Source organism: Equus caballus, chromosome 16 (genome assembly GCF_041296265.1).
Source record: "Equus caballus isolate H_3958 breed thoroughbred chromosome 16, TB-T2T, whole genome shotgun sequence".
Taxonomy (NCBI): domain Eukaryota; kingdom Metazoa; phylum Chordata; class Mammalia; order Perissodactyla; family Equidae; genus Equus; species Equus caballus.
In genome coordinates, this window is record NC_091699.1 from 46,173,664 (window position 1) to 46,199,582 (window position 25,919).

The 25,919-nt window shown below is 38.7% G+C and overlaps 1 protein-coding gene across 9 annotated transcripts in view; it reads left to right on the forward strand.

The window, feature by feature from the left end:
- The window catches only part of SFMBT1 (Scm like with four mbt domains 1), a 138,648-nt gene that overhangs the window by 93,338 nt on the left and 19,391 nt on the right, over nucleotides 1-25,919 (forward strand). For all 9 annotated transcript variants that reach the window (XM_001492162.7, XM_070237394.1, XM_070237397.1 and 6 more), the window contains 9 exons: nucleotides 2,086-2,174; nucleotides 4,395-4,641; nucleotides 5,315-5,409; nucleotides 5,899-6,000; nucleotides 7,258-7,408; nucleotides 9,479-9,561; nucleotides 14,392-14,518; nucleotides 15,775-15,888; nucleotides 18,281-18,323. In XM_001492162.7, the coding sequence (XP_001492212.1) occupies nucleotides 2,086-2,174; nucleotides 4,395-4,641; nucleotides 5,315-5,409; nucleotides 5,899-6,000; nucleotides 7,258-7,408; nucleotides 9,479-9,561; nucleotides 14,392-14,518; nucleotides 15,775-15,888; nucleotides 18,281-18,323 (1,051 nt within the window). The remainder of the gene's footprint in view (nucleotides 1-2,085; nucleotides 2,175-4,394; nucleotides 4,642-5,314; nucleotides 5,410-5,898; nucleotides 6,001-7,257; nucleotides 7,409-9,478; nucleotides 9,562-14,391; nucleotides 14,519-15,774; nucleotides 15,889-18,280; nucleotides 18,324-25,919) is intronic.

Sequence of the window (25,919 nt, forward strand, 5' to 3'; positions counted from 1 at the left end):
GGTACAGTTGGTATTATTTTGCAATCATTATTTGTGTATTGTGGGATAAAGCAAATTAATAATTAAATGTGTAATTGAAAACTAGTATTTTTAGCACGAGATAAAGGAAAACAGAGCTTAAATAGATGAAGTTAAGTAAAAATACTATCTTCCTAAGTTTGTATTCGAAGTAGCAATGTGAACTCCTGATATGATTTACCTTAAAAAAGAAAGAAAAGATATTTATTAGTTCTAGACACTGAAAAGGCCTAGAAACACTATCTCAGTAGCATTGAGCACCCTATGTATCCCAATTATGATCTCTAAATACCGTTTTCACTGAAGTAAATTGGGACTCCTTAGGAGAAGTCCAACAGCTCATTCCTGGGTAGGCAAAGTACAAGATGAGCCTGGAACATCATTTCATACCAAAAGTAAAAAAGATATCAATGACAATTTATAGGGTCATGTCAGAAGGACTTAGGAGCCAACATGAAGAGAATCCCTCTGATTGAAGATGGGACAGTTTGAGTGTCAATTGGACCATAGCTACAGTGGCCTGAAACATATGTGTGATTTAATCTGTAACTTTATAGTGAAGCTTTTAAACAAAATCCTCATTTCTTGCCTTAGGAGCATGCTGGGGAACCAGTTGATAATTTTGAAGGCTGGTAAATACAGAGAAAAAAGAGAAGCATGTATTTTGCCTTCTTTTTGTAAACTGTACCTCAGGGTAATCAAATAGTTGAAGAGAAATTTTTCTTTATAGAACTATTTTGGTTAGTAAACAAAGAAAGGAGGAAAGAATATTACCATTCTTAGCTCCTAATGAGTCATTGTCTCTATGTAATGACCATTAAAAACTGCTAACATCGCAAGAAGAGACAACCAGACAGGATGTGCCTCTTCCTGGAAGGATACTACACTACTTATGAAGTATTCTTATTCTTGCCCTCTACCTGAAAAGAGTCAAATCTGAATTTGATCAAGCCTCTAGATCTAAACTGATTTATAGAAAATATAGAGGACAGTGGAACGACTGGTTACCATGGGGAGGCACCCAGTAAAACCAGAATCTGAAAAACTCTACATAGAGCAAAGGCTGAGTCTCCCAACAAATACGCTGTAAGAAAAAGTGTGTGGGGGGGGAATGTACAGATTATAAGAGATTTAGCTGATAGGTCAGCCATGCGCTATATTTGGATCTCATTCAGATCCTGATTTGACCAAACAAATTGAAAAAAAAATTTTTGAGACATTTGGGGAAATTCAAACATGGACAGATATTTGATATTAAGGGATTGTTGTTAATTTTTTAAGATTGATTAACATTAAGATGTGATGTTATTGTGGTTATGTAAAAAGTTATTTTCTTTTAGAAATACACACTGAGATTATATTGGATGAAATAATGTGATATCAGGAATTGGTTTCTAAATAATCCATGGTTGGGTGGGAGTGGAGTGTATGAGGATATAGATTAGGTGTTAGCAACGTTTCTATAAAGGGCCAGATAATAAAATATTTTAGGCTTTATGGGCCATGCAGTCTCTGTCACGGCTGCTCAACTCTACCTTTGTAGTGTGAAAGCAGGCACAGACAGAATGTAAACAAGTGGGCTTGACTGTGTTCCAATAAAACTTTATTTACACAAATAGACAGCAGGACAGATTTAGCCCACAGGTTATAGTTTGCTAACAACTCCTGGTCTAGATGGAAAGATTGACTATGAAGTGACAGTTGTTGAAGCTAAGGTACATGAGGATTCATTATATGATTTTTGCTAATTTTATATACATTTGAAAATTTGCATAATAAAAAATGAAGTAGATACCTTTTGGATAAAATTATACTAACAAGGAGCTGGGCATATTCCCTTTGTTTTGTATACAGCTCTTCTTAAACTAACCAGGAAGTAGCTCTATCTAAGAGGATTTTTTCTTAAGATCCCAAAAAAGCAATATATTGGACTCTTAGGTATTAAAATGACAAATACGCCTCTAAACTATTTTCACTGGTTTAGTTTCTCTGCATTCTTTTTGGTTTACTTTCTCTGTGTTCTGTGGCTCACATTATGAGTAATCACTCATTTATTCCCTCATCTAGGCATCAGAGATAAAATGTCTAATTGGGATGAGTTTCTGCGGCAGACCCTGATGGGAGCTTGTAGTCCTCCTGTTTCGCTGCTAGAGGGCGTGAGTATTGCTTGCAGAATCAGTATGGAAAACCCTTCTAATCTTCAGTGATATTTCCTGTCCAAGGAATCTTAAAGTTGTTTGCTCATTTACCACTCCAAGGCAAATAAGCATTGTTGCTATAGACACAGGCATGGTATTGGGAGGTTTAAACTTACCCTCAGAGATTGCAAACTGGTGGCTTGCTCAGTGCCTAAAATGTTTTGAATTAGTTGGTAACACATAAAAATCTAGTTTTCCACATTTTTTCTAGAATTTTCAGATTCTTTTATGCAGTTGGAAAATGTGGCCTTTTTGGGCTCTGACTCTGGAACTGAGCAGGAGTTGACTCTACTTCAGGATAGGCATTTGTAACTCCCATACCAGGTGACTTGAGACCCCCATTTCTTTTGCTCAGAAGACACTGGACCTATATAGTCCTACCAGCTACTCTTTTCAGTAGTCCTTTTAAATTAATATAGCTTTTGAGCTTGGTAGTGAATGCGGATTTCTTGTTTTTGTGAAATCAGTTTATTGGTTATGACGTTTCTAAGTTATATCTTGCCACTTTCTGTTATACCCATAACATTCTTTATGGCATATGTGGCAGTGTTTGAAGGTTCCACTTTCTCTACATCCTTGCCAACACTTATTTTCTGTTTGGTTATAGCTATCCTAATGGATGTGAAATAGTATCTCATTTTGGTTTGCATTTCCTTAACAACTAATGATGCTGAGCATCATTTTATGGTCTTATTTGCCCTTTGGGTATCGTTTTTGGGGAAATGTCTTTGCCCATGTTTAAACTGGATTGTCTTTTTATTATTGAGGTATGAGTTCCTTATAAATTCTGGTTACAAGTCCAGATCAGATATATGATTTCCAAATATTTTCGCCAGTTCTGTGGATTGTCTTTTCACTTTCTTCACGATATCTTTTGCAGAACAAAAGATTTTCATTTTGATATAGTCCAGTTTATCTATTTTTTTCTTTTGTTGCTTCTTGCTTTTGGTGTTATATCCAAGAATGCTTTGCTTAACCCAAGATCATGAAGATTTACTCCTGTGTTTTCGCCTAAGTGTTTTATAGTTTTAGCTCTTGGGTTTACTTCTATGATCCATTCACATTCACATTCCCCTTTAAAGCTTAATTAGTGAACACTCTATTTCAAGCTAGTCTTTATGTTTTATACTCTGACTCATTTCATTATGCTTAGCTAGAGCGTGGCGCATGGTAAACACTCAGTAAAATTTGAATGAATAAGCTAATGAATTAATAAATATCCTGCTCTACATTGACCTTGATTCTGTTGTCCTAATCTTTAGCTGTGAGTATATTCCTCCATTTGTTCATATGTTCTTTTGCATATATATGAATATGTAAGTGTCACAGAGCAGTTCTTATTAGGAAAAAAAATGTAAGTTTGAATGTTAAGAAATGGTTAAGTGATAAATATTGGAATTTGCCTTCCTTTTTATTCTTTGTTGTAGCTTTTAATATATATCTAGATATTGAGAATTAAGCTTCCTTTTTATCAGTGTAATTAAAACATTTACTGTGTTCATAACATTATTGTGAAATGAGTAAAAAATCAGAAACAACTGAGATGCCATCACTGGATAAGAGGATAAATTACTGCCTGTTTATAGTACAGAATATCAATAAAACAGTTTAAAAGAATGAGGAAGATTTATATGTGCTATCATAGGAAGATTGCTATGATATATTAAGTGACAAACACAAATTGAAAAACAGTATATGTACTCTAATTTTTCAGAAAATAGAGACAGACAGACACATGTAGCTGTTGACTTGTGTGTGGGAAACCCAGTCTCAAGAGTGTGTGCCAAACTGTTTATCATGATTCTTTCTTGTAGGTAGAATTGTGGGAGATTTTGACTTTTGTCATGTTTGACTTCTTTCTTTAATAATGATCATATTTGCTTTTACAGAGACTAAGTAATGATAATTTTTAAAAAATTCTTTCTAGGTGAGACTATATAGCATAGACCTAGAGGTAGAGATCTGTTAGAAGAGTTTTATTGCATTTTCTTTAAGATAAACATTTTCTTATCACCTAGAAATAATTCTAGAGAGACTTGTGTGATATTAGGCAATTCAGCGTCACTGGCTTTGAACAGGTAAAAATATAAAGGCTAGTTTGCCATCATTTAAAACTTGACTTTTAAAAATACTATGTTAACTTTTCTTATGTAATCATTTCACTGTTTTTACCTGCAGCTTCGTAATGGGAGGAATCCTTTAGATCTCATTGCTCCAGGATCCAGGCTAGAATGTCAAGCTTTCCGCGACTCTTTAAGCACTTGGATTGTTACTGTAGTAGAGAACATCGGGGGGAGGCTGAAGCTACGTTATGAAGGACTTGAAAGTTCCGACAATTTTGACCATTGGTTGTATTACTTGGATCCATTTCTTCATCACGTTGGTTGGGCTGCCCAACAGGGATATGAGCTTCAGCCCCCATTAGGTGAAGAGTAATAGAACATTTTTCTTTTAACTGTTACATTCTTGTTATATTATGTTTTTATTAATGCATTATTCTGCATTTTACAAAAGCCTTTTTAGTTTGCATAATAGAGATACTGCAAAAAAAATATGGAGTTGTTAAATGCCTGTTTTTCTTTTGTTTTTATTTCTTTAGTAATTTGCTACACATATTGATGTAACTCGTAGATTTCTGTTCCAACTCATACTGACCCCTTACCAAAATTAAAGAAGAATTCTCTAGGCAACATTCAGATGGGTATAGGAGTAGGACAGGTCTTGAGTTCAGAGCAAATTGTTGATTAAAAGAAATTCAGTAATATTAAAACTAGAGTTACTGTTTAAATCAGTTTGCATTTATTATTACGTGTTCTAGTTTGGATGTTGCATTATATTGTTTTGTGGACTAGAGTAATTCTTAGGATCTTACTAAAGATATTTTCACCAGGCTTACTACCCAGGCTCTGAACAGAGGAGACAGAGTACTGAAGTTAAGGTGCAAGTTCTTTGAGTGAAGATGGTGTAAATGGGCTTAAACCCTTTCCTCTTCCCAGTGGAAAGTGACTTTTTTTTATGTTTATGTGAATGCTTTCAGAGCATTTTAAAGTGTGTAAGTTCTTTCATCATTTAAAGCATCCTGTCTTGTTTTACTAAAGTCATCAGACATCTGAAAAATGAAGCTGAGTGGCAAGAGATCTTGGCCAAAGTGAAAGAGGAGGAGGAAGAGCCATTGCCATCTTACTTATTTAAGGTAAAGACAAAATATGTGATAGACAGGTACTTATCTTTTCACAGCAGAGTAAAGTAAAATTTAGGGGAGGTGCACACAAGCGTAAGATAACCCCGTGATCAGGGCTCGCACTGTGATGTCCAAAGGAGGGAAGAAGTTTGAAGGCTGGAGTAATGATCATCTTTTTTTTCTTCTCACAGTAGTCTTGGTTTTCTCCCGAAGTTGTCTTAAAGCATTTTGAGTCTTTTCTTTTCCACTCTTAGCTATGTAGCCCAAATAAGCTTGTTTTTCCTCCAGATGGCCCTTGTGTTCCAAATGTAGAGAGGAGGAGTGCTTCCTATGTTTTTTTTCCTGTATAGTTTTTTCCAGGGAAGAAAATTATAGGACTATATTATTTACCAGAAGCTGGACAGTTCCATTATTTGAATTGAGTAGTATTCAGCTATATATGTGCATAAAATTAATATGAAAATACTATATCTTAATTCCCTCTTGGTGTTTGCGTTTCAGGACAAACAAGTGATCGGCACTCATTCATTCTCTGTAAATATGAAATTGGAAGCTGTGGACCCCTGGTCTCCTTTTGGGATTTCTCCTGCTACAGTTGTTAAGGTAAAATAGGGGCAGCTCTCTTGGTGAGAATTCCCATCAAGGTGACTGGTTTAGGAAATTGGTAGTGTTTTGATCTTCAGGCTCTACTAATCCAACCTTTTGTTTCTCCTAAGCTGTGAAGCTAGAATTAGTTCCGTGTGCATTTGTAATGTCCGGTTCTCTGTGGCCCATTCCTTTTTCAGAGCTTGGTTACCCCAGGCAACCAAACCTGGGTGCCCTGAGTAGCAGGGTGCACTTTCCTTGGGGGCAGGCCTAGCTGTACGTGACTAGAGGAGATTTAATCGGCAGGTAGGTCGTGGTATGTGAAAAGTATGGAGGCCAGCAGTGCCAGCCAGGTGCAGGACTTGTTGAGTGAGGAGATCTGTGGGGAGCAGGTGATGAGTGTCACAGGATCTGCTGTAAGATCGCTCCAGCCATGGATTCCAGATTCAGACTTTAGTCTTTTGGAAGACTGACAGAAGTAACCATACTGGTCAGGTTGTCAAGGCCCAGTTACTCAGTTACTACAACTGAGGAGGAAGGGAGAAGATTCAGCTTAGGAATAGAGCAGAAGCCCATTTACTGACAGTAGAACCAAAGGTCAGGTTCAACTAGAGAAATAGTTGCTTGGGTGCTGAATCATCTGACCTGTTGAGATTTAAGTTTTCCTTACCTTGAAAGATTATTCTTAGAACAAGGAGGGATTCTGTACCTGCACTGGGGTCAGAAGGCCCTGTCTGGAGTCTGAAGGGCTGTGTGGGGTGGTAAGGAGCCACAGGAGGTTCATAAAACCTTCTCTTTTAGCATTTGAAACTGGGCTAGGATCTGAAAATCTAATATACGAGTGTAGTTGACTCCTCACTAAGCCTAAACTAAATTTTGTGTCGAGTCCAAATTCTTGGATTTGAACCCAGGTTCTGCATCTTCCTGGCTGTGTACCACGGGGCAAGTTGTTTAACCTCCTTTTAAACTCAGTTTCCCTATCTGCAAAATGGGGTTGATAATGGTACCTTACTTCATTAGGTTGTTAGGAAGATTAAAACTGAATTAATGCATGAAAAGCATTTGATTAAAAGAGTGCCTGACACAGAAGTAACATTTATTGAGTGCTTAGCATTATTGTTAATGCCTGCTGTGGCTTTGAAGTTTTGTAACGTTTGGCTTTGCCAAGGAAGTGACGTTTTTGTGTGTGTGTGTGTGTGTGTGTGTGTGTATGTGTATGTGTATACATACCCATAAAACCATTTGTCTATTTTATCTGTTAAATTGTGTGTACAGGTTTTTGATGAGAAGTACTTCCTGGTAGAAATGGATGATTTGCGACCAGAGAATCAAGCACAGCGATGTTTTGTGTGTCATGTCGACAGTCCTGGTATTTTCCCCGTGCAGTGGAGTCTGAAGAATGGTTTACACATCAGCCCCCCTCCTGGTGTGTATTCATTCTTTTCTGAATTATTCATTGGGAACTTTTTCTTGAAATTAGATTTATCAGATGGCATTACCTGGATCTTTTGTCCCTCTCTCTCCTCTTGCTCCAGCCTGTCTTTAACATTTTTGGGCCTCAAGATAAGTGTAAATGAAGGCCTAGATTCCATATATTTACATATTTGAAATTTATAAATTAAACTAAAAAACTATTAGAGTATGTTCTGTCCTCCTACACTGACAAATATATCTTCATAACAACCTGGGATTCCATGCAGGTTCATTAGTTCAGTCCATCTTAGATTTATTAGGAGGTCACAGAGTCGTGGGAGTAGGATGCACAGTGAGTGTTGGGAGCTAGCTTAAGAGAAGAAACATTAGAGTCAGAGCTAGGAGGGAGATTATTGATGATGTTTAGGTTTCTGGGCCTCATCTTGGAAGGAGACTCTTTGGACTTCAGAGGGAGGTTTATGGTCAAGAGTAGGACTCAGAGAGGCTGTACTTAGGAAAGTAGCAGCTCATTTTTCTGGTGTTTGTAACTTTGCAAAATCTAATCTTTGACCCTTTAATCAAGACTCTTGAATATGACTTAGTTGAGCTTGACTGAAATTTTTGATGTTTTTTAACTTAGAGTATCTGGAAGTGGCAATGTTTATCTGATTTTTATATCAGCAAATCAGATTATTTGATTGGCAGTCTATGTATCTTTTCTTAGTTGGCTTTTGGTAAAGCATAGCTTCACTTTCTAAATGGTGACTACTGAAACACTGGGCTGGAAGTGCTCTTTTGTGTTAACCAAAGTCATAAATTCAGAAGCTTTTGCCATCCGTTCAGCCTTCATTCATCCAACAGACATTTATGGAATGTTTGCTATGAGCCAGGCAGTGGGCTTGTCACTGGGGAGACAAAAGTGAGTACAACAACTCCTTCAAGGAGTGAATAGGGAAAAACAGTAACAGCCTCCCATGTTCTCCTCCGTCAGTGAACAGAGAATGGAAATGCCTGCCTGGTGGAGATGGTGATGGGGGACAACCTACTTGAGGAAGTTCTTGCTTTGCAGACAGGCTCTGGATATCCTGGGTTCTTTATCCTGCCTGCTGCCTTTATGAGAAAAGGAAAAAGCAATGAAAAATATCAGAGCTTTCAACATTGTCATAGACAACTCAACTGTCTTTGTAAATAGAAGGAAAGCAGTGGATTATGTAATTGAAAATGGCAGATACTTTACTGTGAGGGAGTTGAAGTGGAGGCAGAGGGAGAACATGGTGTCAGTCTGAGTTGGGCAGATGAGGTGATTGCAGGGGCTGTTTGACTGTAGGATGGCATAGTCTTGAGTAGCCTGCTCTGTGCCTGTGAGATATTAAGCTCTCTGGAGCAGAAAGCAGCTCAGATACAGCAGGGAAGTTGGGCCCAGTCCAACTTCTTGCACACAGACGGTGCAGTCAGGGCATCAGATTGTAGAGGCTTCAACTAAGAACCTTGGTAGACTTAAGTGGGGTGTTAAACTCAACTTTTCTTCTGAAATGAATTCATGATTCAGCTTATAAGAGCATTGAGATTCTGTGGGACATAAATCTGAAAACAGTGCTGAGAGTATTGTTTCTTGGTAGCTAAGCTTGTTTAAGGAAATAGCTTTATGAAAGAAAAAACGTCTTCACTGATTAAATAGCACTGTAGATTATTTGGTGTATCTTTTCTTTTAGAGCCTAAGTAATAATAGAATTGATACTAAGCCTCGATTTATTGGTACAAATCAAATCCAGTCATAACTGTCTTAAATTCTTTTGGTAAATTGCCAGTAATCAATCATATAAAATCTCTCTCAAAAGAAATGCCTAGTTTGAAACTTGAAAGTTCTAAGATTTATCCAGAGAATTTTATTGTAGTGTTATAGTTTGACCAGAGTTGCTCTGTTTTATGAAATTAATAATGCTTTGGATTTATTGGGTGCCTTTTCTAAAATGATCAAGTCCTCACATTAGCAAAATGAGAAGTTGTGGGCAGACACCTAGCAGAATGGTAAAGCCAGGCAGGCAGGTGCCGTTTGAATCACTGTTCTTGTCTCCCTCCCTAGGCTACCCGAGCCAGGACTTTGATTGGGCCGACTACCTCAAACAGTGTGGTGCTGAAGCTGCTCCCCAGAGGTGCTTCCCTCCGGTGAGAACCCTGCCCCCTCATGGCCACGGACTGGGGACTGCTGTGCTTCCCGTGCTTTTCCGGTTTTTGCTCTAAAGTCAGTTCTCTCATTCAACCCAAATAAGCAGCTTGTTGATTGTAATAAAATGTTCAAAGGAAAAAATCATTTACTGCAGAGTTAATTTGTTAACTTAATTAGTTTTTTTTTTTTAAGATTGGCGCCTGAGCTAACAACTATGGCCAGTCTTTTTTTTTTTTCCACTTTCTCTCCCCAAATCCCCCCTGGAACATAGTTGTATATCTTAGTTGCAGGTCCTTCTAGTTGTGGCATGTGGGACACCGCCTCAGTGTGGCCTGATGAGGGGTGCCATGTCCGCGCCCCAGGATCTGAACCAGCGAAACTCTGGGCCGCCGAAGCAGAGTGCATGAACTTAACCACTTGGCCATGGGGCCAGCCCCTTAATTAGTTTTTAAAGTTTATCAGTTTTATTTTTTATTAGCTGAAATCATGGGAATTAAAATTTTAGTTCGTAATTATTTTTGCTGGTTCAGTAATATGAAAAAGTGTTCAAATATTAAGTGGGGAAAAAATGTTAAGGTTATTTAAAAGTACTTCTGTCAAAATAATACCTGCAGATTGTTTACAAAGCCAAATAGCAGTAAAGGCTTAGAACATAAAACACCTGTTCCCTGCCCTGTCACTTTCCATGGCCTCCCTGCCCAGAAGTAGTCACTTCCTCTTCTCCTCACTGTTATTCTGATATTTATACTTCTCGTTTTCAAAATAATATGCTGCTGTCTTTTGAGTCATTAATTTTAGACATGTCTATTGGTTCTGTGTTATGGTAAATGAACATTTAGCTATTTTACATTACCTTTTTCCTCTGTTCCCCACCTCTTCTTCCTATTAGAGTTATATTATAATTTTTGGGTAAATCTGAATTGAGTATTTATCATTTGCATTCAGTTCTTCACAGCTGAACACTGCAGTATTTTATGACTGTTTCCTTTTTTAATTTGTCCTCAAGTTAATAATTGCCTTGTTTTTCATAGCCCAGTTTTCTTCGTTTCCATAACTAGTTCTTCCCACACCTTCCAGTAGTCTCTCATAAATATTTCCACAAAGGCAATCACATCAGGAAATCTGTCATTTCTCCTCCCCACTCCACCTTCATGAAACTTACAGTGTATTTGGGGAGTGGGGGAGTCAAACAATATATTCAGAAGTTCTCTTATCTGACTCTGTCAGGCAGATTAGTGGGTTAATTGAAAGTCAGGTAAATCAGAATCATCTTTTGATGAAACAATCTATTTTAATTTAAGATGTTTAACTATGCATTCATTTGCTGATCTTTTGGTAAGGCATTTCCTTTGTGTGTGGATTGTCAACTTGTGTTCCCTCAAGTTTTTTCTTGCATAAGTTACACTTAACATATACCCTGTCATTTTCAGTAGAATGAGAACTTGGATACTTTGAAACAATATGAATGCAGAATCCTTCTCAATTTTTAATTATCTTTTCTTTTCCCTTATCTTTTTATACTTGTCTTGCCCACACGTGTTTTGATAGCAGTTTTTCCAGTGATTCATATTTATTATTCTTAATAGCAGCGTAGTTTTATGTTGGTGTGTGGTAGGGGAAGGCAGCTGTCTCACTGATAAGAGCTAAGGGGGGCCAAGAATGGTCTCTGAAACCAACCACTTCTGCAGGGGTCTAAAGTTCCACCAAAGAGCATGATGCTCTGGCTACATCTACCTTGAAGACAGGCCCTGAGTGAGATGATTATGGAGACCACAAGCACCAGTGCCCTTGTGCCTGAGTCATAGTCTTGTTTTTGGAGCCAGTTGAATCCCTATAGCATTTCCCAGAAGTCTCTTTGATCCAGCTAGGCCTGTGTAGATTATTTTCTAGTTCAGGTCATTTCTTTGTATATTAAGGTAGAAGGGTTAAAATAGAAGATGTTCCCTAGCCATGTTTTCTTTTCCTCATGTCCATGACCACTCAGATACGCTGATGTAGGATTTCTAATATCTTCTTAGAGACATCCCTCTTAGCACCCTCTGTTCTCTCTACCTAGATGCGTTGCTCTCTAGGCGTTCTGCGTAGTTTTAATCCTGGAAACTGCCCTTCATTGTCATCCAAGGAATTGCTTTTCCCCTTTCTTGAGATTTGAGATCCTTGTTCTGTATATCTCATGGCCTCCTCTTTCTTGGTTTATTCTTTATTTTGACAGAGCCCATCTTTCAATAGCTTCCTGAAATGGAATGCTAGGGAGGTAAATTTTTGTTGACTTTGCATATTTGAAAATGTCTTCATTCTACTAACTTGATTGATAGTTTGGCTCAATGTGGAATTTTAGGTTGGAAGTTATTTTACTTGAGAATTTTGAGAACATTAGTCAGTTATTTTCTGTCTTCCAGTACTGCTGTTGAGACGTTGAAAACCATTCTTATTCTTGATGTTTCATAGATGATGTGCCTTTTACTCCATCTCTGGAAGGTTATAGAATCTGTTTGTCACCACATTTCACAGAGACCAGCCATGGTGTAGCCTGTCTTCATCCGCGAGCTGGGTGCTCAGTGGGCATGCTCTGTCTGGACACTCTGCCTCTCTGTGCTTGGAAGCTCCCTTGAATCTCTTCTTCCATTTCCTCCCTTCCATGTTCTTTCTCCTCTTTGTCTGGAACTCCTTTTATTTGTATGTTGGCCCTCTGGATCAGACCTCTACTTTTCTTACCTTTTTTCTCCTGTTTCCTATTTCTTCCTCTTTTTGCTTTGCTTGTAGGAAGATTTCCTAAACTTTACCTTTCAACCCTTCTTTTGAGTTTTTTGTTGTTGTTATTTTGTTTTTTAAGGAAGATTAGTCCTAAGCTAACATCTGCAGCCAATCCTCATCTTTTTTTGGCTGAAGAAGACTGGCCCTGAGCTAACATCCATGCCCATCTTCCTCTATTTTATATGAGACATCTGCCACAGCATGGCTTGACAAGCAATGTGTAGGTCCACACCTGGGATCTGAACTGGTGAACCCTGGGCTGCCAAAGCAGAACGTGGGAACTTAACTGCTGTGCCACCGGGCTGGCCCCAATTCTTCTAAGTTTTTAGTAGCATGGTTTTGATTTTCCAGAACTGTGTCTGTTCTCTGATTATTTATTTATTTATTTGAGGAGATTGGCCCTGAGCTAACATTTGTTGCCAATCTTCCTCTTTTTTTTTTTCCCCTCCCCAAAGCCCTGGTAGATAGTTGTGTACCCTAGTTGTAGGTCGTTCTAGTTCCTCTGTGTGGGATGCCACCATACCATGGCTTGATGAGCGGTGCATAGGTCCATGCCCAGGATCTGAACCTGCAAACCTGGGCTGCTGAAGCAGTGCATGCAAACTTACCCACTTGGCGGTGGGGCCAGCCCCTCTGAGTATTTATTTTTAACAGCATACTATTCTTTATTTAAGGATGCAGTAGTTTTTCTTTCACTCAGGATGTAAATTACCCCTCCCTCTTTGGAGGTGTTCTTCTTATGTAGTCTGTTTTCTCCAACTTGCTTGTTTTTGTCTGTTTTGGTCTCTAGCTTTCCTATCTTTAGATGTCTGGTAATGCTTTCTTATTTGCTTATATTTAAGAATGGGGAATGAAAGAAAAAGCTGATTGGACGCTCTTGAGTATGTGGTTGAGGCTTGTCAACCTTGAACTGCCCTAAGGTGGGGGACCTGGCTGGCCATTTACTGGGGACACCTAAATCCATATCTTTATGTGTTTCTCTTTGTTCTTGTCATATTACCACAAGAAGTCCCTTGCCTGGAGGGTAGAGGCAAGGGTTGGACCTCTCAGCGTGCCGCATGCTAACCCCTATTCTGGGCACTGCCTGCATGCCCTCAACAGTTCCTATGTCCTCCTGCCCGGGGATCTTGTGTTTTGCCCTCTCTGGAGAATAAATCTCATCTGCTGTAGCGGAGGGGGGAGAGACAGTTGCCTTGGGGTGTGGAGTAGAGGAGCTGATGGCATGACCTAAAGGCTTCTTAAATGTTTTCAACAGATCTTTTTATTTTGACTATTTCTCCTCTATCTCCAGTTGCCTAGTACTTGGTGCTGCCAGTTTTTGGATTGCTTCACTGTCAGCTTAGATTCGTTTACCTTTCTTTAATCTGCTAAGTTAGTTCTAGATGTTATTTCTAAATCTTAGCTTATGAAGTGTTGTCATTGTCTCCTCTCCTGTTATATCCATCCTAGTTAGTTTATGTCTGGGGAAAAAAACACTTTAGTTGGTGAATTGTCAGAATGGAGAGAGAAAAATTAAATACAGAAGTTCAGTTCTCCATTTGGCCCAGAAGCTGCAAATTTTTAAAACATATCTTTTAAACAACCCTTTCCCCTTATTCATAAGCATTATTTATCCCGACGGCCTTTTAGGATACACATAGAAGAAGGAACCAGGAGTTCTTGTGTGATAGGGCCCTTTATAGGAGGGGAAGTGAACCAGCTAGTGGTTGAGAGCTGCTTGGTTCAGGGCACAGAGCCTTAAGTCGTTTATTTTATTGAAACCTCATAATAACCCAGTGAGATAGGTGTTCTTGACATCACCTGACAGGTGAGGAAACAGAGGCAAAAAGAGGTTACACAGTTTGGGCAAAGTCACAGAGGTAGCAGTAATGCAGGTGTATCTAACCTCAGAAACCATACTGCCTATAACACCAAGAGAGGCAGACTTTTTCCTTTGCTTCATTGAGAAACAAAGCAAAATATAGCTTGAAATAAAGTGTTACTCTAGGATTAAATATTACTTGGAGAAGGTCTCTCAAATGATGACATGAGTTAATATTGAGTAGGCATTTAGATTTGATTCGTTTATTTTCTAGTCAATTTGTGAGCATGAATTTAAGGAGAACATGAAGCTTGAGGCCGTGAACCCTCTTCTTCCCGAAGAAGTGTGTGTTGCCACCATTACTGCTGTGAGAGGCTCATATCTGTGGCTCCAGCTGGAGGGTGAGTTCCAGTTCTCTGAGGAGCCTTCTCTGTTTTTCCTGTTGACGCCTGTAATGTGCCTTGTTAAACTGAATCGATTAGCTAAATAGGCATCTTGTTCAGAGACTTCTAATTTGTAATGCAAGGTTCTAAGCCAAAAGTTTATCTTTCTGTCTGACTTTCAAATTTTAGGAAATGAGTATGAAGAAAAAGCCTTCAGGAGAGACTCCCCTATTTTTTTGAAGGGGAAAGTATAAGTCAAATAGTATATATTTTGTTGTGACCAAAATAATATGAGCATGAGCATTAACATCTAGCTTATTCAAGAGATAATATTTTGGTTGCTCCCAACAAATAGGACCAAAAAGTATGTTAAATAGAAAAGATATACTAGAAGTAATATTCAGTGAATGGACAGGTTTGTGGGTGGAGAGCACCCTAGGAATACTCAGTGCTACAGTTACTGTATGTGGCCTGGCTGCCAAATGGTCAGACTCCGTACCTGCTGTTCCTGATTTGCAGAATTGGCATTTAATGCAGATGTCAAGGACAGTATTGAATATAGACTTTTACATAACCCCTGCTGAGCAACTTGCCTACGTCACTTGCTGATTTGAATTCACTGGACTACCTTCCGGCCTGTTCCTGAGTACCAGAACTAATGTTCTCATTGAGTAGAACTGTCATTTTTGCTTTTGCTTTCCAGTTATTTCATGGAACTGACCATATTTGTCAACTGTCTGACGAAAAACCTGGTAGTTCCAGTTGCTTATTTGCTGTTCTGTACCTAAGGGCTCCCCTGTATATTCGCTACCCGTTTTGGTCTTTATATGGTTATGCATGGGGGACGGTTTAGTTTTTTCTTTTTTTTTTGTTTTGAGGAAGATTAGCCCTGAGCTAACATCTGCCACCAATCCTCTTTTTGCTGAGGAAGACTGGGCCTAAGCTAACATCTGTGCCCATCTTCCTCTACTTTATATGTGGGACGCCTGCCACAGTATGGCTTGCCAAGCAGTGCATAGGTCCGCACCTGGGATCCAAACTGGTGAATCCCGGGCTGCCAAAGCAGAACATGTGCACTTAACCACTGCGCCACCAGGCTGGCCCCTAGTTTTTCTTCTTAATGTTTGTCACACATGAAAAGTTTAACTTCTGTGTAAAAGGAACTTCCTTAAGAGACTTTGTGTCTGTATAATTGCAGCAGTAGAACTTTTTCTAGGAAGTAGTTTATGAAGAAGGCTATTTAAAGGTCTAAAACATTTTTTTAATCTGAACAGGTTCTAAGAAGCCCATACCTGAATGTATTGTAAGTGCGGAATCCATGGATATATTTCCTTTGGGCTGGTGTGAAACCAATGGCCATCCGCTCAGCGCTCCTCGCCGAGCACGAGGTAGCTGTCTATTTCTGTGTCAAAGGTTTGATTGTTAAATAATCTGTCATGTGGCTCCTACCAATTAGTAGTCTGGACATTTTAGAGAAAAACAAAATCATGTTATGGTAATCTTTTCCTGCCTAGAAAATCACTTATTGCAACAAACATTTATTACTTTACTGTTTCTTTGAGTCAGGAATCTGGGCACAATTTAGCTGGGTCCTGTGGATCCAAGTGTCTCACAGCCTACAGTCAAGGTGTCAGCCAGGGCTCTAATTATCTCAAAACCCAACTGGGAGAGGATCTGCTCCCAAGGTGACTCATGATTGTTGGCAAGAATTCATTTCCTTGTGGGCTGTTGGACTGAGGACCTCAGTTCCTTGCTGACTGTTGGTTTGAGGCTTCCCTCAGTTTCTTGCCATGTGGGTCTCTTCATAGGGGAACCCACAGCATGGCGGTTGGTTTCCATCAGATCCAGCAAGGGAGAGAGTAAGAGAGGTTAAGCAAGATGGACGTTAGAGTGTTTTTGTAACCTAATCTTAAAAGTGACAACTCTCTCACCCCTTTTAAAAACAGCTTTATTGAGATATCGTTTATATAACATAAAATTTACTCTTTTAAAGTATACAGTTCAGTGTTTTTTACCATATTCACAGAGTTGTGCAACTATCACCACAGTCAATTTGAGAACATTTTCATAATCTCAGAAAGACACCTCCTACCCCTTAGCAATCAACTCTCCATCTCCCGCCCCTCAGTCCTAGGCAACTGCTACTTTACTTTCCATCTCTGTAGATTTGCCTATTCTGGACATCTCCTGTAAATGGAATCATACAATATGTGGTCTTTTGTGGCTGGCTTCTTTTACTTAGCGTAATGTTTTCAGAGTTCATCCATGTTGTAGCAAGTATGAGTACTTCATTCCCTTGTATTTCTGAATAAGATCCCATTGTATGGATACCACGTTTTGTGTATCCATGCGTCAGTTGATGGACATTTGGATTGTTTCCATTCTCCACCTATTATGAATAATGCTGCTATGAACATTTGTGTACAGATTTTTATGTAGACATGTTTTCATTTCTCTTGAGTATATAACTGTGTGTTTAACAGTTAGAGGGACTGCCAGACTGTTTTCCAGCTGCACCGTTTTACATCCCCACCAGCAATGTACGAGGGTTCCACCTTCTTCACATTCTTCCCAACACTTGCTAATTTCTGGGGGGTTTTGGTTTGTTTATTTTTTGGAGTTTTCTTTTGGAGGGGTAGGTAATAGCCATCCTGGTGAGTGTGGGGTGGTATCTTACTGTGGTCTTGATTTTCATTTCCCTAGTGGTAGTTATACTGAGCATCTTTTCATGTGCTTATTGACTGTTGGTGTATTTTCTTCAGAGAAATGTCTATTCAAGTCCAATGCCCTTGTTTTTTTTGAGGAAGATTAGCCCTAATTAGAGCTAATTCTGCCACCAATCCTCCTCTTTTTCGCTGAGAAAGATTGGTCCTGAGCTAACATCTGTACCCATCTTCCTCTACTTTGTATGTGGGATGCCTGCCACAGCATGGCTTGATAAGTGGTGCATAGGTCCACATCTGGGATCTGAACTGGTGAACCCTGGGCTGCCAAAGCAGAGCACACAAACCCCACCGCTGCATCACCAGGCTGGCCCCAGGCTTTGCCCATTTTTTAATTGGGTTTTTTTGTTGTTGTTGAGTTGTAGGATTTTATTGTATATTCTAGATATTAATCCCTTATCAGATAGGTGATTTGCAAATATTTTTCCCATTCTGTGGGTTGCCTTTTCTGTCCCTTGATAGTGTCCTTTGATGCACAAAAGTTGTTTTTTGTTCATGTAGTCCAGTTTATCTATATTTTCTTTTGATACCTGTGCTTTTGGTGTCATATCCAAGAAATTGCCAAATTCAATGTCATGAAGATTTTCCTCTATGTTTTCTTCCCCTAATAGTTTTATAGTTTTAGCTCTTATGTTTAGGTCTTTGGTTTATTTTGAATTAATTTTTGTATATTGTGTAGGGTAAAGGTCTACCTTCATTAATGTGCATATTCAGTTTTCCCAGTGCTATTAAGAAGCCTGTACTTTCCCCCATTGAATGGTCTTGGCACCCTTGTTAAAATCAGTTTTTCTTTTGAATATCTATTCCTGCTTAGAAAATATTTATAGGAGTTGATTGATGAGAGAACCTTGAAAATACTATGTTTGATCTTTGTATAAAGACTCCTACCCAGAAAATGTGCCTTAGTCTAGATGCTTAGACATATCAGCACTTATTTATAGTACTTGCCAGTTAAATATATACAGAACTAGGTTTTAAATATATGCTAATGTTAGCTTAGTACATATAACTTTATCTTTTTATTTTCCTTCACATGTACATTTTTTTTTTCTTACAGTATTCAAGCAGAGGAAAATTGCAGTGGTTCAACCAGAAAAACAGTAAGTAAGATAACAGTATTTTGAACAGTTGACATTTAAAAGTTAGAATCTCTAGAAAAAGAAATAACTATTTCAGAGTGTATATATCCTCATTTATTTTCTCAGAAGAAAGCGTATAACCTTTAATTCAGCTTTTGATAGTTTACATACTTTTTCTTAGAGTACCATAGGCATTTTCAAAATGGCATTATATGCACAAGGGTAAAAGGCATCCTCAGGATGTTCCCTAAATTGAGTTTTCTTTGGCTTTTAGAGCCTCAAGTCATTTGAATAAGAGAAGACATAGAGTCTCTATGCTATTATTTGTTAAGGAAGAGTAAAAATTATAAATTAGGATATGATTTGTCGCAGTGAAAAAAAACCTGAGGTAGAAGACAACTCCAAGAAAAGGCACTCAAAGGGGTGCTTTGGTGTTCCATTAAGAAACCCTTTGCACCGTACCTTGATACACAGCTTTTGAGAAGTGATTAATTAGTGGTGCCTTAAAAATACAAGAGTTTCTGTGCACTTGTGGGTTTTTTTGGTTTTTTGATTGACATCATAATAGTTTATAACATTGTGAAATTTCAGTTGTATGTTATTAATTGCTATTGACTAGATAAATGTTCCCCTTTACTCCTTATGCCCGAGCCCAACCCCCTTCCCCTCTTGTAACCCTAATCTTTTCTCTTTGTCCATGTGTTTGTCATGAGTGAAATCATGTGGTGTTTGTCTTTCTCTGGCTTATTTCGCTTAACATCATACCCTCAAGGTCCATCCATGTTGTTGCAAATGGGATGAGTTTTTTTTTGTGGTCGAGTAGTAGTCCATTGTATGTATATACCACATCTTCTTGGTCCATTCATCAGTCAGTGTGCACTAGGGTTGCTTCCACATCTTGGCTATTGTGAATAATGCTGCAGTGAACATAGGGGTGCATAAGTGTCTTTGAATTGTTGATTTCAAGTTCTTTGGATAGATACCCAGTAGTGGGATAGCTGAGTCGTATGATATTTCTATTTTTAATTTTTTGATAAATCTCCATACTGTTTTCTGTAGTGGCTGCACTAGTTTGCATTCCCACCAGCAGTGCATGAGGGTTCCCTTTTCTCCACATCCTGTCCAACATGTGTTATTTTTTGTCTTGGTTGTCGATGAAAATAATCCATAACCAATCTATAAATGAAAATTTGGGAGAGTTTATTCTGAGCTGAAATGTGAGGACCATGGCCCGGGGCCTTTCTTCCCGAAGGAAGAAAGGGCACCAAAGAAGAGGGGTGCACAGAGTGGTTATATACCCCCAGAGAGGATGTTTCACATAGGATTGAAATGTCCCTTTTACAATAGTCGCGAAACTGCTCTGTCGGCACAGGGATTAATGGAAATAGCAGGTAGGTCTTCTGTCTCAGTGAACACAGCAGGGTGGCAGTCTGTTGTCTCGAGCTGGGTGGTCAAAGGTGAGTGCAGCAATCAGTTCCTAGCCTAAGGAAAGATGCTTATCCCTAAGGAAATGCCAATGTCGGGGGAAGTTGCACCTTCATCTCAAGGGCCTTTGTTCTGGCTATAGGAAATGTCTAAGCAGATATGCAATGCATGCTCAATAGCCACAGTCAGGCCCTTTTGGAAAAAACAAAGTCAGGCCGAATTAGGTTTATACCAAATGGCTTCCTCATATACTCCAATATATCCTATTGCTTGCCATTTTTATTTGTCATGGTGATTATAGCCATTCTAATGGCTGTAAGGTGATAGCTCCTTGTAGTTTTGATTTGCATTTCCCTGATGATTAGTGACGTTGAATATCTTTTCATGTGCCTATTAGCCATCTGTATATCTTCTTCGAAGAAATGTCTGTTCATATCTCTGCCCATTTTTTGATCATGTTGTTTGTTTTTTTGTTGTTGAGTTGTGTGAGTTTTTTATATATTTTGGAGATTAACCCCTTGTCAGATAGGTGATTTGCAAATATTTTCTTCCAGTTGGTGGGTTGTCTTTTCATTTTGTTCCTGGTTTTCTTTGCCTTGTAGAAGCTCTTTAGTCTGATGAAGGCCCAATCTGTTTATTTTTTCTTTTGTTTACTTTGCCTGAGTAGACATGGTATTCACAAAGATCCTTCTGAGACTGATGTCAAAGAGTGTACTGCCTATATTTTCTTCTAGGAGTTTTATGGTTTCACATCTTACCTTCAAGTCTTTAATCAATTTTGAGTTAATTTTAGTGTATGGCGAAAGATAGTGGTCTACTTTCATTCTTTTGCACATGGCTGTCCAGTTTCCCCTCCACTATCTATTGAAAAGACTTTTCCTTTCTCCGTTGTATGCTCTTTGCTCCTTTGTCAAAGATTAACTGGCCATAGATGTATGGTTTTATTTCTGGGCTTTCAATTCTGTTCATTGATCTGTGTGTCTGTTTTTGTGCCAGTACCATACTGTTTTCATTACTATAGCTTTGTAGTATATTTTGAAGTCCAGGATTGTGATGCCTCCAGCTTTGTTCTTTTTTCTAAGGATTGCTTTGGCTGTTTGGGGTCTTTTTTTGTTCTGTCTAAATTTTAGGATTCTTTGTTCTATTTCCATGAAGAATGTCATTGGGATTCTCATTAGAATTACACTAAATCTGTGGATTACTTTAGGTAATATGGACATTTTAACTATGTTTATTCTTCCAATCCATGAGCATGGAAGATCTTTCCATTTCTTTATGTCTTCAATTTCTTTCAGTTATGTCTTACAGTTTTCACTGTATAAGTCTTTCAACTTCTTGGTTAAATTTATTCCAAGATATTTTATTCTTTTTGTTGTGACTGTAAATGAGATTGTATTCTTAAGTTCTCTTTCTGTTAGTCCATTATTTGAGTATAGAAATGCAATTTATTTTTGTAAGCTCATTTTGTACTCTGCAACTTTGCTGTAGTTGTTGACTATTTCTAATAGCTTTCCAATGGCTTCTTTAGGGTTTTCTATATATAAAATCATGTCACCTGCAAACAGCAAGAGTTTCACTTCTTCACTGCCAATTTGGATACCCTTTCTTTCTTTTTCTTTCCTAATTGCCCTGGCCAAAACCCTCCAGTACTATGTTGAATAAGAGTGGCGAGAGTGGGCACCCTTGTCTTGTTCTTATTCTGAGAGGGATGGCTTTCAGCTTTTCTCCATTGCGTATTATGTTGGCTGGGGGTTTGTTATATATGACCTTTGTTGTGTTGAGGTACTTTCCTTATATATCCATTTTATTGAAAGGTTTTATCATAAGTGAATGCTGGATCTTGCCAAATGCTACTCTGCATCTATTGAGATGATCTTGAGGTTTTTATTCCTCATTTTGTTAATGTGGTGTATTGTATCACATTGATTTGTGGATGTTGAACCATTCCTGCAGCCCTGGTATAAATCCCCTGTGATTGATCATAGTGGATGATCCTTTAATGCATTTGGTTTGCCAATATTTTGTTGAGGATTATTGCATCTATGTTCATCAGTGATATTGGCCTGTAGTTTTCCTTCTTTGTGTTGTCTTTGTCTGGTTTTGGGATCAGGGTGATGTTGGCCTCATAGAACGAGTTAGGAAACATTCCATCTTCTTCGATTTTTTGGAATACTTTGAGAACGATCAGTATTAAATCTTCTTTGAATGTTTGGTAGAATTCTCCAGATAAGCCATCTGGTCCTAGACTTTTATTTTTGGGGAGGATTTTGATTACTGTTTCAATCTCTTTAGTTGTGATTGGTCTTTTCAGATACTCTATTTCTTCTTGATTCAGTTTTGGGAGCTTATGTTAGTCTAAGAATTTATCCATTTCTTCTGGGTTATCCAATTTGTTATCATGTAGTTTTTCATAGTATTCTCTTATAATCCTTTGTATTTCTGTGGTAGTCACTGTAATTTCTCCTCTTTCATTTCTAATTTTATTTATTTAAGCCTTCTCTCTTTTTTTCTTAGTGAGTCTGGCTAAGAATTGTCAGTTTTGTTTATCTTCTCAAAGAACCAGCTCTTAGTTTCATTGATCCTTCTATTGTTTTTTTTTGTTTGTTTCTATTTCATTTATTTCTGCTTTAATTTTTGTTATTTCCTTCCTTCTGCTGACTTTGGGTTTTGTTTGTTTTTCTTTTTCTGGTTTTGTTAGGTGTAGTTTAAGATTGCTTATTTGAAATTTTTCTTGTTTGTTGATGTGCACTTGTATTGCCATTAATTTCCCTCTTAGGACCACTTTTGCTGTATCCTATATGAGTTGGTATGGTGTATTTTCATTTTCATTTGTCTCCAGGTATTTTTTTGGTGTCTCCTTTGATTTCTTCAATGATCCATTGGTTGTTCAGTAGCCTGTTGTTTAGTCTACACATATTTGTCACTTTCTCAGCTTTTTTCTTATAGTTGATTTCTAGTTTCATAGCATCGTGGTCAGAATAGATGCTTGCTGTGGTTTCACTCTTCTTAAATTTATTGAGGCTTGCCTTGTTTCCTAACATATGATCTATCTTTGAGAATGTTCCATGTGAACTTGAGAAGAATGTGCATTCTGCTATTTTTGATGGAGTGTTCTATATATATCTATTAACAGTCCATTATGTCTATTTTTTCGTTTAATTCCACTATTTTCTTGTTGACTTTCTGTCTGGATGATCTATCCATTGATGTAAGTGGGATTTTAAGGTCCCCTACTATTGTTGTGTTGCTGTTACTATCTCCTTTAGCTTTGTTAATAGTTGCTTTATGTACTTTGGTGCTCCTGTGTTAGGTGCATATATATATTTATTAGTGTTATGTCCTCTTGGTGGAATGCCCCTTTTATCATTGTATACTGAGTCTCTTTGTCTCTCATTGCCTTTTTTGTCTTGAATTCTACTTTGGTAGAAGTATGGCAACACCTGCTTTCTTTTGTTTGCAGTTACCTTGGAGTATTGTCTTCCATCCCTTCACTCTGAGCCTCTGTTTGTCTTTAGAGCTGAGATGTGTTTCCTGGAGGCAGCATTTTGTTGGCTTTTGTTTTTCAATCCATCCAGCCACTCTGTGTCTTTTGATTGGAGAACTCAATCCATTTACATTTAGAGTGATTATTGGGGGCGGGCCCTGTGATGCAGCGGTTAAGTGCGCACATTCCACTTCAGCGGCCCGGGGTTCACCAGTTGGGATCCCGGGTGTGGACATGGCACTGCTTTGCAAGCCATGCTGTGGTAGGCATCCCACATTTAAAGTGGAGGAAGATGGGCATGGGAGTTAGCTCAGGGCCAGTCTTCCTCAACAAAAAGAGGAGGATTAGCAACAGATGTTAACTCAGGGCTAATCTTCCTCAAAACAAACAAACAAACAAAAACAACATTTAGAGTGATTATTGATATATGAGGGCTTAATGCTGCCATTTTATCACTTATTTTCTGATTTTTCTGTATTTCCCTTGTTTCTCATCTCGTGTATTTCAGAGTGCCATTTCAGTTTGGTAGTTCTCTATGTTGGTTTTCTCAGTTGTTTCTTTATTTATCGTTTGTGTCTCTGTTCTGATTATTTGTTTAGTGGTTACTGTGAGGTTTGTATAAACAAAAGTCTCGTAGATGAGACAGTCCTTTTTCTGATACTCTTTTATTTCCTTAGTCTATGCAGATTGCATCCCTCTCCTCTTCCCCTTCTACGTTATTGTCGTCACAACTTATTCCAGTTTGTGTTGCGTTCTTGTGGTTAAAATGATGAGATTATAGTTATTTTTGATGTTTCCTTCTGCTTACCTTTAATGCGCTAAGTGTTTGCTAACCTGTTCTGTGGAAGAGCTACAATTTGCTGATTTTGTCTGCCTATTTATCTCCTTTCTCAAGGCTTTGTAAACCCTTTGTTTTTTTTCAGGTATGAGGGCCTTCTTGAGCATTTCATGTAGAGGGTATCTTGTGGCAATGAACTCCCTCAGCTTTTGTTTATCTGGGAAAGTTTTTATTTCTCCATCATATCTGAAGAATATTTTTGCTGGATAGAGTATTCTTGGCTGAAAGTTTTTGTTTTTCAGAATTTTGAATGTATTATTCCACTCTCTCCTAGCCTCTAAGGTTTCTGCTGAGAAATCCACTGAAAACCTGTTAGCAGTTCCTTTGTAAGTTATTTTTTTCTGCCTTGATGCCCTTAATATTTTTTCTTTGTCATTGACTTTTGCTCCTTTTACTAGTGGATGCCTTGGAGAAGGTCTTTTTACATTGATGTAGTTAGGAATTATATTAGCTTCTTTTACTTGTAATTCCAGCTCCTTCCCCAGGTTCAGGAAGTTCTCAGCTATTATTTCTTTGAACAGGCTTTCTGCTCCTTTGTCCCTCTCTTGTCCTACTGGAATACATATAATCCTTATGTCACATTTCCTAATTGAGCTGGATGTTTCTCAGAGAATTTCTTCATTTCTTTTTAGTCTTAGTTCTCTCTCCTCCTCTATCTGAAGCATTTCTGTATTTCTGTCCTCCAACTAATTCTGCTAATTCTGTCCTCCTTAATGTCAGCTCTGTTATTGAAGGACTCCATATTTTTCTCTCTTCTTTTGAGGAAGATTAGCCCTGAGCTACTATCTGCCACCAATCCTCCTCTTTTTTGCTGAGGAAGACTGGCCCTGAGCTAACATCTATGCCCGTCTTCCTCTCCTTTTTATATGTGAGATGCCTACCAGAGCATGGCTTGACAAGTGGTGCATAGGTCTGCACCTGGGATCCAAACTGGTGAACCCTGGGCTGCCAAAGTGGAATGTGCGAACTTAACCCCTGTTCTACCAGGCTAGTCCCTCTAGATTTTTCTGTATTTCATTCATTGTGTTTTTCATCTCCAGCATTTCTGATAAGGTTTGCTTTATAGTTTCAATCTCTTGTGAAGAATTCTCTCTGTTCATTAATTTTATTTCTGATTTTATTGAGCTGTCTTTCTGAATTTTCTTGTAACTCATTATTTTTTATGATAGCTATTTTGAATTCTCTGTCACTTAGATTATATATTTCTGTGACTTCAGAATTGATTTCTGGGCACTTGTCATTTTCCTTCTGGTCTGGAGTGTTAATATATTTCTTCATACTATTTGATGGGTGGATTTGTGACTTCGCGTGGTGATGGTATCTGGTCACAGATTCCGCCTGCTGCCAGTGGATTACAGGGTCAGGAGCCGTGTATTCTGAGCCCTCCATGATCACTGGCATCTGTGCCTGTCCTTTGGAATCTATGCTGACGGGGCCTATCTGTGACTGCCTGCTTGCTGCTGCTGCTTTACAAATGCATGCATGTGTGCTCTGGTGGAGGGCCCTTGCTCTGGCTGACTGGCTGAGTTGGTGTGCCAGGCATGTAGGTTGCTTTCCTTTGTGTGCAACCCCAGGAATGTTCTTGCTCTGCTCTTGCTATCTGCCCTCCTGGGGTGCTGGCTTGATGAAGATACTCCCACAATTGCTTAACTTCCTCTGCGTGGAACTTTCCTGCAGCTGGGAGGCAATTCGGAGAGTGAGAGCTGCCCCTTCCCCCTCTCCTCTCAGGGCCGCACAGTCCTGTGCCCTAGGTTGCTGCTGGGAAGGGAGAGGAGATCCCCTTACCTCCTTCCACTTCTTCCCAGGGGTTCCAGCACCTCCACCTTCAGACATATGGCTGCGTGGGTCTCTCAGACATCTGTTGTGTTGT